Here is a 14,946-nt window from a genome sequence, read left to right on the forward strand (position 1 = left end):
TATGCAAAAAATAGCTAGGGAAGATAACAGCTGCGAGTCAACACATGTGGATGACACAAGGCTAAGGAACGCTCCATTATGTTGAAAGAAGCTCAACAGTGCAAGGTGCAATCCTTGATCCTTGCCACTCTCACTGGAATAAGAGACAAGGAATGAGTTAAGTGATATAAGTTCTAAAATTGTGATGATGACATACTGTGACTGAGGCCTTCCATATGCAATTATCTCCATGCAACATGATGATTAGAGGTGTTAGTTACTTTTGTCACATTGCTTTTAAAGTGTTATTGTGCTCCTGGTTTGCTGATAAGCAAGATTTCTACTAGTACAGATGATGCAAAAAGTGATGAAGCTACAGGCACTACCATAGACTCAGTCTATTCATGTTTCAAGCCTATAAATGTGACACGGTTGTCATTTCCAAGGAGCAAATTTACAGCCCTCTTCTAAGTCCTGTCATGCAGCCTGCTTGCCCCTGCTATTGAAATGCCCCATCCTTTCTGAATGGAATCACGGTAACTACTGTTTTCCACACTGTTAAAGGCAGTAGAGAAGCAAGAATCTGAAGTGATTAAAGAGGTGGAAGAGACTGAGGGCACACACAAGCATGTTATGGGAATTGGTGCAGATTTCCTCACTTTCATATCCATGTTCAACTGCCTACACTTCTGAGCACATTTAATCCAGCTGTCAATCAAAGGGGAAGAAATATGCACTTTAGCTTGCATTGTCATCTATTCCTGCTGGTGTCCTATAATCTTGGCTTTAAATAAGTTTTTGATTTTAAAAAAATGTGATCTTTGTCTTTTCTCTCTGAACAGAAAAATATATAAAGCCTTCACTAGTGTTCTCTCTCTCTCTCTCTCTCTCCGCCCACCCCACTTGAGATCCTGAAGAACCAAGGCAAGGCTTTAATATAATTAGCCCTCCCATCTCCCAGATGATGAGTGAGAAAAGAAACAATGGCCATCCATCTGCCCTCTGCCCAGATGCACTGCCTTGCAAATAACAGGATGTCCACATGTTTGATAATGCACTTCCTTCCGTATACTATGATAAAAACCACGAGTCCTTTCTTTCTGCAGTTCGAGGTTTTTTTTGCTCCACTCCACCCCCAATATGGCGAATATGTAAATCATATATGGCCAGATCACATTCTACTCAGATTCAACCAGGATAATTTTCATTATCTGAGGGCAGGGAACCGTCCAATTAAAAAAGATTGTATGTACAGCGCTGTGTAAATTTACAGCGCTTTATAAATAAAGGTTAACAACAACAACAACAACAACAAGAACAACGGTGTAAACTGGCCCTACGCCTCCTCCTCTGCTTCCCACCAGCAGCTCTGAAGAAACAGTGCTTAGGGCTGCTTGGCAGGGAAGAAGCTAAGCCTGATCTGTAAACATATCTATACACAAACATTTAGCAAACCTGCAGAAAATAATATTTAATTTTAGCATGATTGCTAGGATTTTTTGACAGGGGGTTCAGATCTGTTATTAATTAATATCAAATATATCAAGGAGTTTAATGTTTCCTCAGAACAGGAGTTGTCTCAGGCTTTACATATGGCCAGAGAAACAAATGCATCAGACAACATCACACCTGTAATAATATTGAATTCCTGTGCGATTGTATCACTCTGGAGATACATTAGATAAAAAAGTAGGCCAAACCAATCTTCCCTGAAGGAATTTTACAACTGCCTAAGGAGAAACTGTATTACCACATTGTTCTGTGCATAACAATGATATGAAAAGCACTTAGTACTGTTTGCAACAACAATTAAAAGGCCTAAATTTTACAAGGAAGAATTTTTTTTCAAGACTGATTTATTCTCAATAAAAAGTGACTTTTGTAAAGTATAATAAAATAAATTAGAGTTCACAAATAAAGCTTGAAACCAAACACTTATGTACATGTACATAGTAATATAAAGAAATGGGTACACTATGTGATATTATTTCAACAGCAGTAACAATGTAAATAATTAATATACAGTAAGATACTAAAATAGGAACATCAGCTTTTAAAGCTTAACAAATAACCACACAGCTGCAAAAATCCAAGACAGGAGAATTCAAGTTAAAATGAAACAGACTATGGAGTTTATCGCTTGGACAAATAAGCTGGTTTACCTCTTCCAGCTTAAATTCAAGATGCTCCTGGCATCTAGCCAGGATGCTGCCACCTGGATGCATCCTGGGTGAAAACCTCAATCAGCCAGCACTTTTTCGAAGTCAGGGAGATGATGATGATGATTCTTTATTTATTTATTTAGTATTATTCTTTATTTATATAGCGCTGTAGATTTGCACAGCGCTGTACATAAAAACAACAAATATAAAAGAGTAAATCTGCTCATGGCGTACAATCTGACTTCAAAAAATGGCTGGCTGAACGAGGCTTTGACCTGGGATACATCTGGGTGGCGGCATTCCGGCTAGATCGGTGGCGATTTAGTTATGATAACATCCAGGGGCATCCTGGATCCTGAATTCAAGTTGGAAGAGGTAAGCCGGTTTATTTGCCCAAGTGATAAGCCCTTAGGGACCGAACAGACTGTGACTTTATACACAGAATCTCACAAGGGGCAACTGAGTATGGATGAATACAGAATATGAATATTTTGAGGGAAGTGTTAAAATCACTCAGGCATTGCCACTCATTTCTCAAAGTGGGCAAAGTGGTACAATATGTAACTTAGAATGTTCTCACAATATAGCTCTGCAGTATTTCAAGAGCATTCATGATTTTGTAAAAGAGATCTTAAGGTCACCAAACTTCCACTAAAAGTCTCAGAGTGATTTGATAACTATTATTCATTCAGTTCAAGTCACTGCCTAGAAAGGGGGGAGCACATAAAATTCAACCTCACGTTTCCTATGCATACACTTTAATCATAACTACAGGGATTAAATATATGATTCATTTGATGTATTCTGTCTATAAAGGTTCAACTGCACAGAGAACACAGTGAATATCCCTAGACATAATGATATAAATACAGTTTAATATTATGTAAGATTTCAGATCATACAGTCCTCTCTATTCCTTTCTTTTTCGGCACATACATAAGGAGACTGGAAACTTTTGATTCTCCTTCTGCTTCCTTATTGCATTCAAATATACCATCATTTCATTCTAATTCATAAACAAACATATTTTGAACTGTCTTCTGGTATTCATATTTTGCATCAAAATTCCTGAAGCATGCTACTTACTACCATTGTCTTGATTGTCTATTCCTTTTTAATTTCCCACAATAATACTTCCACCTTCCACATTCAATAATGGTACTTCCTTAAATAATGTCATGCTATTTATTATGCCTAGAACACTGTACTAGATTATGTTTCTTTTTGTTTTCTAACCCTCCTGCAAGCCTAACCTTTCTGTAAAAGTTTGCATCCAACCCTTTAAGCCTCATGTGTACAAATCTATAGGGCAAACATTGTCTCTTTCTTCAAAAAGGGAAAAAAGAGGATCCCAACAATTATCGCCCAGTTAGTCTGACATAAATACCAGGAAAGATTCTAGAGCAGATCATTAAACGGAGAGTCTGTGAACATCTAGAAAGCAATTCCATAATCACAAAAAATCAACATGGGTTTCAGAGAAACAAGTCATGCCAGACAAATCTGAACTCCTTTTTTTGATAAAATTACCAGCTTGGTAGATGAAAGGAATGCTGTGGATATGGTATATTTTGATTTCAGTAAGGCCTTTGACAAGGTTACCCATGACATTCTTGCAAACAAGCTTGTAAAATGTGGGCTAGACAAGGTAACTGTTACATGGATTTGTAATTGGTTGACTGGCTGAACCCAAAGGCTGTTCAACAATGGCTTATTTTCATCCTGGAGAGGAGTGACCAGTGGGGTCCCACAGGGCTCTGTCCTGGGGCTGGTGTTACTTAACAACTTTACCAATGACTTGGATGACAGAATTGGGAGCATACTTATCAAATTTGCAAATGACACCAAATTAGGAGGAATAGCTAATATTCCAGAGGACAGGATCAAAATTCAAAATGACCTGAATAGACTAGAAAGCTGGGTCAAAGCTAACAAAATGAAATTCAACACAGAGAAATGTAAGGTACTGCACTTAGGGAGGAAAAATAAAATGCACAGATATAGGATGGGGGACACCTGGCTGAATGAAACTACGTGTGAAAGGGATCTGGGAGTCCAAGTAGACCACAAGTTGAATATGAGTCCAATGCAATTTTAGGCTGCATCAATAAAAGTATAGTGTCTAGATAAAGAGAAGTAATAGTGACACTATATTCTGCTTTGGTCAGGTCCCACCTGGAATATTGTGTCCAGTTCTGGGCACCACAATTCAAAAAGGACATTGAGAAACTGGAACGTGCCCAAAGGAGGGTGACTAAAATGTGAAGGGTCTGGAAACCATGTCCTATGAGGAACGACTTATTGAGCTGGGGATGTTTAGCCTGGAGAAAAGGTTAAGAGGTGATATGATAGCCCTATTTAAATATTTGAAGGGATGTCATATTGAGGAGGGAGAAGGTTGTTTTCTGCTGCTCCTGAGAACAGGATCCGGAACAATGGATGCAAGCTGCAGGAAATGAGATTCCACCTCAACATTAGGAGGAACTTCCTGATAGTAAGGGCTGTTTGACAGTGGAACACACTCCCTCAGAGTGTGGTGAAGTTTTCTTCTTTGGAGGTCTTTACGCAGAGGCTGGATGGCCATCTGTCGGGGATGCTTTGAGAGTTCCTGCATGGCAGGGGGTTGGACTGGATGGCCCTTGTGGTCTCTTCCAACTCTATGACTCTATAATTCTATGACCTGTCCTCTGTACACATGCATTCATTTGTCTCCCAATGTCAAATTCTAAACTTTAAATTCTTCAGCACAAGGATCTTTGTTGTTATTTTGTAAAACTAACACAGCAATGCTGCAGTATAGTTGATATTACAATATTACAAGTGCAGGCCCACTCTTTCAAATGGAATTGCATCCATGGGTGTAACTGGAACTTGGTATGCTAATGACTGCTTAATACTTCAGACATGTGCTTTCGAGTCTTTGTTATTTCACAGGCAACACTGTGCAAGGAAGATTCTGAAGGCAATATGGTTCAGAATTTTTTTTCATGCCTCGCTGAAAAAGCGCTGTAACATGCTAGTAATAATGAACTAGAAATTAGATGAATCCATCAATACAGTTCACACACAAGACAGACCTCTTATCCTCTCAGTCTAAAATTAATATGATTAAAGTTAGTGATTTAAAGTCAATGAAAACACATTAAAAGTCTCATAAAGAGACACATGCACAAAAAGGTGAAGCTTTTGAAACAGGCTGCAGAGCGAATAACAATTTCCACATTTCTAGATGAGGAATTCCAATCTTTTTCTTTGTTGTTATGCATCTCTGTAATTATTTAGTTGAGAAAAATGTCAGAAATGACATTTCTGTAGATGGAGAAAGGAGGAACCAGTACTGTTCAACTCACATACACTCTCATTGGCAGTTTCCTCTCGCCTTTCAATAGTAGACTGTTCTAGTGACCAGCATACCACTTCCTTTCAAAGAGTCTTTCCTTTTGAGATCAAGAAGCATGCTCCTTCCCTTTTCAATGTAATAAAGGTATAGAATATATTTGGATAATAGGCATGAACAGAAACGGAGGCTTCAATTAGCTACTGTGAGACATTCACCCTTTTTTTGCCAGAGAGCTCTGGTGCCACTACAAACTACAGTTCCCTAAATTCCATTGAGCCATGGCAGTTAAAGTGGTGCTAACCAAGATTATTTCTGCAGTGTGGATGCAGCCAGACACCGTTCTTTTCCCAGATTTTGAGGAGTTTTTGTTGATATGCTTTATTTACATATTGCTTTTAATACCACTGCTATTTTTCAGTTTAAACATATTAATTACTTCCTTGTGTGTTTAATCTTTTAGTTTTTAATACATTTTAATATTTTAATGCTTCATGTTTTAACTTTATATAAATTGTTTTTTGAATTTTATATTTATACTTTTTAATGCTTTTTAATTTGTATTTTAAATTTGTTGTTAGTCACTTTGAGTCCCTACATTGGGAGAAAGGTGTGATTGTGATGATGTTGATACTCATTATAACACCCTCCTAGCAATGTATTTGTATGGTGGTCAGAATTCCAAATGCAAATATACAGGGAAAGGGTGCTTCTATTTTGCTTTTTGTGGCAGCCGCTTGCACTCCATAAAGCTTTGCTTCACTGGATTCTTCTCCATTCAGGATATCTGGGTGGATGAGGACTTGGGCTACCACCAAAACTGAAACTGTTTTGTGCACATAGTCTATTTTCACATGGACCTTTGGATCCTTGTGATGGGAACAGCACAAATTATAATGCTTGGAATCCTGTTGAGGTACTGCTCTAGCATATAATCATTACATAAGCAGTTGCACTTTCTCTGATGTTATACTGGTGCAGCCAATTATTCAACGAGCACACACACAGTCCTCGCTCTCATTTTCAACTTGGTGGGTGGGAAGGTAATTGACCATTGCACAATGGGTGAGTCAAAGCCATGGTGCCTGTTGTACAACTAATTGCACAACTGTGGGATCTAGGGCAATTACACTGGTGTATATTTATATTATTGAAAAAGTATACAGAATCTTGGCCAGTATTCCCAAGACTTAGTTGGCTTCCTCATCAATGAAGCTTTGAACTATGGTGTCTGCTCTGATGAACCTTTATCAGGTAAACCCAAAGAGTTTGGTCTCTCTCAAAGGATGGTTGCTGATAAACATTTCCCAATCACCCTCATTCCCAGCTGTGGCTCCCTGCAAATGTGATGCTCTGGAAAAACCATTGACATTCAAGAGTTGCTGTTGGGGGCTGCAACAGGAAAGGGTGGGTAGGAAAGCGCTGTTATATGTGCAGATTTCTGTAGATCATTCTTTGGATCTAATAGTTTCATTTTTATTCCAGTAACATTACAATCACAGAATAAGCTGAAGTATAAATTTATTAAATAAATATCTAGAATGGATAGCATTAATCTAATTTAACAAAAATTAAGCTTTCAAGCTTTCAAATTCTATAGTAATAATAGTACAGGAACTATGTTGTACATTACATAACAGCAAATTTTATATGCCATTTCTGTAATGGAGAAACAATTGAAAATATGAAAAAAAAATAATTATCTGATTCAGATCTGATTTACTTCAGATGAAGCAATTCAATAACGAACAAGTTATGAGCCAAACAAATAATTTTTCTTATATACATCCTTACCATGGGAAGGTGTTAATTCGTACCCTGTTCTTATAAATTAATATGCCGCCCGACATTACTCCAATCATAATTTCATTGTTACTTTGATCCTGCAAAAAAGAGAAGAACAGATAAATGTTCATGTAGCCTTTATTTTTTTTACATATATTTAAGTTGCAAAGTTACCTCCCTAGATCAGTTCTTAAAACGTTTTTGGAATTACAAATCCATTCAAGAATCTGGTGATTTCTACTCATCCCCATGCACTTAAAAAATCAAACACAAAAATTTGTATATATTTATTGATTGACTGATTGATTTATATCCCACTTTTCTCCCAATATATGGCCCAAATGTGTTTATGCTTCAGGTTAGAACGAAATAACTAAAACAATTTGTAACACAAAAATTAAAAAAGCATCAAGCAATCCAACTAAAAACACAGACCAAAAAACACATTAAAACGTTACTTATTTAAAACAGCACACCTGTTGCACCATCCTTATATCCCAATCACTTAAAAGCTGAAGGCCTCAAGACTTTTTGCCTTCATGTTTTTAATAGCTTCATTTTGTCTGCAAGCAAAAAGAAAGCAGAGAGCGAGCCAGCTCCATAGCTACCTAGCCTAGGAGCAGCTACCAAGAAGGCATATGTCCTCAGCAAACATGCTTGTGGGCTGGTGGGATGAAGAGAAATCACCCAAAGATTATGAAGCTCAAACAGGCTCATATGGGGAGATGGGTTTGCAGACTTTTCAGATGGGTTTTTGATATCATGACCAGCATTTTGAATTCTGCTGGGAAATGGACCAGTAGCCAGTGAAGCTATTTCTGAAAGGGAATTATACCCAACCCCTGTCAGCCATCTAGCCACAACATTTTGAACCTGGCTGAAGGAAGAAGTTTGATAGCTCACTCCAGCAGTGGCTGCAGCAACACCAGCACCTCCCATGCCCATCTGAGAGGCAGGGTGAGTTTGGAGCATAAAACCCTCCCTCTACCATCCTCCCAGAGACAAAGGCAACAAAGGCCTCGTCCAACCCCACCCCACCCCACCCACCAGCAGCGGAGCCAACACTAGGAGTGCACCTGGAAGACTATAAAGCCCCGCCCTTTCAATACCTCTATCACCATCTGAGTTGCCCTAGTATTACTCGCTTCCTTGTTAGTGCTAAATAGCTCAGAAAATTTACTCCTAACATAAATATCTGATTTAAACCCTTGAGTCCTACGGAAAACTAAGCTACGGGAAAGAAAAAACAAAGAAAACAGTTGGGTGGGAGTCCAAACTCACTCCTACATTCAAAACACTCTAACCAGCCCAGAATTGATGAATGTTTTGTAGGAAATGAGAATGGAAACAAATCAAATCCTACTCATATTGTTAATGAACTTGAAACTTTGGGAGTTGACTCTCAGCCAGCGATAGGAGCACAGCAGATCCTTGATCCTTCCCTACCCTATAGTTTAGAGGTGGATGGAGATCAAGATTCCCCACATAGACTGTCAATTCAGGTTATTAGTCCTGATATCAGTGGTAGGGATCCGGAAATAAAGACTAATATTAGTAGGACAGCTGATAAACATAATAAGGACCAGAAGGTGGAACGACAAACAGGAGAAGTCCCAAGAGAACTTATGTCTAAATACTGCCTGCCTACTACACAAACTGTAATTTTGATTTTTGAACAGTTATTAGAATTAAAACATAAGCTGGATAGGTTAAGTGGAGAAATGGAGATTTTTGAGAAAAAACTAATTACAAGACCTCTCAGTAGTCCCTCCTGTCAGTAGCTCCAAGATACTATGCAATCAATATCTGGAAAGGTAATACAAGAAGATCGTGTTTATACTAAGGTCGCCACAAAAATTAACAAACCAACTTCTCTGAAACACAGCTGTTTACTTCAACCAGAACGGATTGCCTTGAGTATCCATAAGAACAGACTTAATGATGGTCACTGGATCTCCAAGAAAGCAATCAAAATCTCCTTGGGAAAGCTTCTTCACTGTCAACAAGGGCAGATAGATATAGACTCTGTAAAATGGCTCCCAGGGTATCCAAGCCAAATGCGCATCCTTTAAACATTCAACCATCCCACTGATGCTACTTAGAATGAAGGCTTATTTAGCCCAATATCAAATCTTTCCCATCAGAGTTTTTCGTGAAGAAAGAATCAACCCTTTATTTGCTGATTCAAGAGTCTCTAAAGTGGTAACCCCTCTTGATTTGATTCAGAAGAAACTTGAGTGTGAGAGTCAATCTAGCCTACTCCAGATGGAGGACAGTTTTGTCGATGCCTTTGGTTTACTTTCAAAAGAAGAGCAAGAGAATATTTTATATAATATGGAAAAATTAAAGCAGTCCCTAAGGAATAAAGTTGCACCAATAGTATTGATCTTTTTTAATTGATCTTTTTTCTTTAAATACAGACTGTGCTGGCCTGCTCACACCGATGAAGGGAACATCAGTATATGAGCATCCAAAAAGGAGTGGAAGTTATCCTCTTGGACTACCAGAGGTTCCTGTAATTGAGATGCAATTGCCAACATGTCAAGTAATGGATGATTAGGCACCAATGCCTATTTGTGAGGAGGGGGTCAGCCCTAATGCATTGTCTCTGAAGCAAAAACAGAAACACTGTAGTTACTACACCACTTAGATCTTCAAGAATAGCAGTATCTGGTCCAAACCAGCTGGAAAATGTCAGCCCTAAGAAACAGCTTCAAGAACAGAAGCAGTCCTCCACTAAGTACCCTTTAGTTATAGAAGAGATGGCAGTAATACACCAGGCCTGTTCACTGGACAAGATATCAGGGAATCATGGTTTGACTGAAAGAAAAGTACAACAACAACAACAAAGACCTCTTCCTTTGGCGTCAAAAGGCAATCACCCAAACAATAATTGTGTTTATTTGGGTTGCATTGATAATATGGTTGCAGATATAGACACTAGCTGATTGACTGTACCGTCATACCCTACTCCTTTGTCAAATCCAGACCAATCTGTCAGCGCAGAAAGTATCCAAATAGTCACATGGAATGTTGCTGGGTGGAAGGATACAGAGAATGCTGATAATAGTGGGCTTTCTCTCTAAATCTGGTGTAGTTGCCTTTCAAGAAACTTGGTTAACTGGTGAGGATGAGCCACTAAAACTCACAGGCTTTCAGTGCTGGGATATCCCTGGCCAAAAATTAAAAAATAAAGGGAGAGCTTCTGGTGGCCTTTGTATTCTTATCAAACAAGAATTGCATTGGCATGGGGAGAAATTATTTAATGGGGATAAATCCTCCCATTTTTTAGTTATGAAATTTACACATAAAGATTTTGTAATTATAATGGTAGTTGTATATATCCCTCCCATTACATCCCCCTTCTATAACACCAATTTGTGGACTTCTCTTGAAGCTCAAATGGAAGAACTAATGATTCTGTATCTTCAATCCACAATCATTTTACTGGGTGACTTTAATGCTAAACTAGGTCCATCTCTTTATGATTTTGCTAAAAAGAATAATTTGACAGACGAATTCTTTGATAACCATCCACAATGGTGCTCTACAGACAGCAAAAGTAACATTGCAGGATTGTCATTGAGATCTCTGATATTTAAATGCAATCTCCAAGTCCTGGGAGGCAGAGATGAGAATGCATCTGTAACCGCTGACCAAACAGCCGAAGGTGACCGTATTGTATTGGCCCAATTTTCCACATTCTGTAATTTAAGACTAGCTGATATTGCAGAGATATCAGCTTTATCCCACCTAAGCCTGCCATTTTGACATGTCTCTTGATGGTCTATAATTCATCTATCTGTCCAACTACTAGGTCTAAGATCTGAACTACCCCATAAATTCACACTCACAGGTTGATGATCACTTTCGCCTCTTGGGTGGATGACAATCTCAGAAAAAAGATCACTATTGTTTCTCGAGACACAAATAAGATCTAGTACACTGCTAAAATTAGATGCATGATATGTATAAGGATATATAACTAGTATTTTCAAACCTATGCCAAATGCTGAAGAATTATTTAACAGCTAAGCCCACAGGGAAAACCATAAGAAAAGTAATTCACCCTGTTTGATACAGAATGTAGGTTAATGAAAAAGAATCTAAAATTGACACTGAGGTCAGCTCAGAGGTCTTCTTCTATTTATGCACAAGTAAAGATGTTATCCCTTAGAAAGGAATATAAAAAATTAATTAAAATCAAGAAAAAAAAGTTATTCCACTTTAATTTGGGCCGGTTTAGAGCTAGCAGCAAAAAACCATAACTCAGCAATATTCTGGCATTTTGTCTCTGGAATTCTAAAGGAAAGGAAATTTCCATATGATATCCCTATACCAGCCAAGGAATGGGAAAATTATTTCCAAGAGCTATATGTGTTAAAAAATTCCACTGAAACCCAGCATTTAAGTTCTGATCCCTTAGGTATTGAAACCCTACCCCCCGGCCACCAGTTTCTGAAGAAGAGATCGTGTCTATCATTAAAGGTCTGAAAAATAACAAAGCTCCAGGAGAGGACTTCCTACCAGCAGAATTATACAAACATTTTAGTGATTGGTGGGTACCAATTTCAACAGGTTTGTTCACTCATATAAATAATACCTGTCAGATACCAGTTGTTTGGAAGATAGCTATAGTGGTTCCCATTTATAAAAAAGGGAACAATAAGGATCCCAGTAATTACAGGCCTATTAGCCTAATACATATAATTGCCAAAATCTACATGAGGTTCCTTTTGAACAAACTGGAAAGCTGGGTTAATGATAATGGAATTCTAACAGAAGAACAAGCAGGATTTAGACATAACTGATCTACCACTGATAACTGTTTTATCCTAAGCCACATGATTGCCAAATACACCAGAAAAGGAAAACATCTATATGCTGCTTTCATAGATCTTTCTGCAGCATTTGATACTGTGAATAGAGAAATTTTATGGAACAAATTGATTGACCTTAAAATTGAATTGCGATTGTTGTTATTAATCAAAGCTCTTTATGCAGGCACCTGTTTGAGAGTGAGATTTGGATTAAATGAAGCCATGACAAATATAATTGATACATACAAAGGGGTAAGACAAGGTTGCTTATTAGCTCCCTTGTTATTTAATTTGTATATTAATGACCTGCCATCTGAAATGAAAGATTCTACAGTCCATATGCCAACAGTCCTACATACTTCTTGTAACACTTTGTTTTATGCTGATGACATGATTTTGTTTTCATGTTCTCAAGCAGGTATGCGGAGATTGTTAAAAAGACTTGGTGATTATTGTCAAAATAATTTTCTGACTATTAACAAATCTAAGTCAAACATAATGGTATTTGGTAAACGAACACAGAGACATAGATGGCAATTAGAGAGTGAGCCAACAGATCAAGTAAGGAGCATCTCTTATCTAGGTGTAACATTCTCAGAAAATGCATCCTGGTCATGCCATCACCAAAGGAGTTCATGTAGAGCAAAGTCCTGTCTGAATCTCATACTTAAACTAAAAGCTCACAAATACCCTGGCCCTCTAACCCCAATAATTAACGTTTATAAAGCTAAAGTTACACCTATGCTTTTATACGCAGCAGAAGTTTGGGGTCTAAATCCCATTTCAGTAATTGAACTAGCTCAGTCTCAACATCTGAGATGTATTTTGGGTGTAGACAAGAGGACATCCACAGCTGGTGTTAGAGCGGAACTAGAAATATATTCAATTCATTTGCAAGCCAAAATCAAAGTGTTTAACTACTGGTGTAAAATCAATGAAATGGGGCCAGATAGACTACCAAAATTATGTCTCTTAGAACAGTCTCAATCCCATCTTGAGTCCTCTTGGTTTATGCAAATAATAAACTTTATTATGAGCTGTGGTCTCCCTGTAACCCGCACAGTCAATGATCAAGCAAAAAAGGGTGCGATACAGAGAATCCAGGATATCGAGGCCCAAAAAGATATAGTCACCCTTGGTAAGGTAGGCAATTTATAATGGCTGAGCCAATTTAAATGCACTTTTCAAAGACCTAACTATCTACAAATACAAATGCCAAAATACTGAGGGAGGCATTTACTAGAGCTAGATTTGATCAGCTTGACACCATGGTAAGATATGGTAGATTTAATGGTATTCCTTACGATGAGCGAACTTGTATCTGTGGAGACCGAGAGATTGAAGATTTAGCTGATATTCTATTGAAGTGTAATTTGTACCAACAAGAAAGAGACCAGTATCTTGGTCCCTATTTAAAATGATCAATGTTCTGGGATACCCATGTTAGAACTTCATACTTCATGAGTGGTCAAGATTCAAAAATATCTTTTACCACAGCTCGGTTTCTATGTAAAGCAATAAAGTTAATATGTGGGGACAATTGAGGTAAACTGTAGAGGTGATGATGAATTTTGATGTGTAACTAATGTTCAATCTTTTGTTTTATGTACTATCATTTTAAAGCTGTATTCCCCCCCCTTTCTATTTTACCTATTTTTGTATTTTGAATCTTTTATATAGATTTTTATAATCAAGTTTTATAATTTTGTTTCATTTATGGGTTTTGTACTTAAATTGTATGGCATTCACATGGTATCTGTACGGTATTTTATATAGATTTTAGATTATATATAGCGTTTTCTAATTTCTATAGAACTTCTATAGAATTTTATAGCATGTTTTATCTGCTTTTGTGTTATTTTGATATGGCCTAAGGGCTAATCAATAAACATTGATTGACTGATTTTGGACCTGCTGAAGGTTCCTCCAAAGGCAACATTAAGTAGAAAGTCTTGTCCACCGTCTTCAGCCTGACTCCTCCCTGTCTTCCACCCTTTGACAGCATGCAGCAACAACAATGCAGACCCCTGAGGCCTATCCATGTAGCAGATAAGGTTCCATGTCCCACAGGTTAAGATCCCCAGTCACAGATTAAGATCTAGCACTTGTAAGATGTTAGCAGTAAGGAAGCATTGTTGCCTCAACCATAACTCCCTACTGCTAACTATGTTTACTGTTTACTTTGTTTCTCTTTACACTCTCATCCATCTAGTAACATCTCTGAGGCCTTCCTGGCATTCTCTTTTAGTACGGTAGCACTCACTTAGAATGGGTGAGAAAGAAACTGTTATTTATAGGAGAGCCTTATTGTGTGCATTTCTCTTGTGGACCACTTGTAATTTGAACACTGACCTTCTTAAATAAAATGATTTTAAATAAGAGGTGTCTAGTGGGGGTGTCTAGTGAATCAGACCTCCATAGTATGCATTACTGAAGTATTTTATCAAGCCTGCAAACATCCTCTCCTCTCTTCTACCACACACTGAAGACAACTACAGTAACTGCTGCTTTGAAAGTTACTTAGACATGCATTCTCCGGTATACAGGACATTCTGTAGGTTCAATGTAATTAACCAAGATAGTTATTTAATAAAGGGACTGTAACATAATGTATTGATTAAATCTGCATACACATAATACAGTTTTCATAATCTCTTTAAAAATAGGCATAGAAATACTGAGCACAAACACATGGTATTTTATCTGTCTTCAAACTGGGACATCAGATGTGCTTCATGTTTCCATCATCTTCTGTGGTTTCTGCTTAGCCACAGATATTCAGAGGTCTGGTCCTAACTATGACAGATGAACATTATCTGGTTGTAATAGATCAAGGATTGGTATCCTGGGATGTCCTGTCCCT

At 37.8% G+C, this 14,946-nt stretch overlaps 1 protein-coding gene across 1 annotated transcript in view; it reads right to left on the reverse strand.

Annotated features, from left to right (window-relative positions):
- PTPN4 (protein tyrosine phosphatase non-receptor type 4) overlaps window positions 1-14,946 on the reverse strand; it is a 143,426-nt gene that overhangs the window by 55,234 nt on the left and 73,246 nt on the right. The window contains 1 exon segment of the mRNA XM_042472283.1: window positions 7,273-7,361. Coding sequence (XP_042328217.1) covers window positions 7,273-7,361 — 89 coding nt within the window.

Source organism: Sceloporus undulatus, chromosome 1, assembly GCF_019175285.1.
Source record: "Sceloporus undulatus isolate JIND9_A2432 ecotype Alabama chromosome 1, SceUnd_v1.1, whole genome shotgun sequence".
NCBI lineage: Eukaryota > Metazoa > Chordata > Lepidosauria > Squamata > Phrynosomatidae > Sceloporus > Sceloporus undulatus.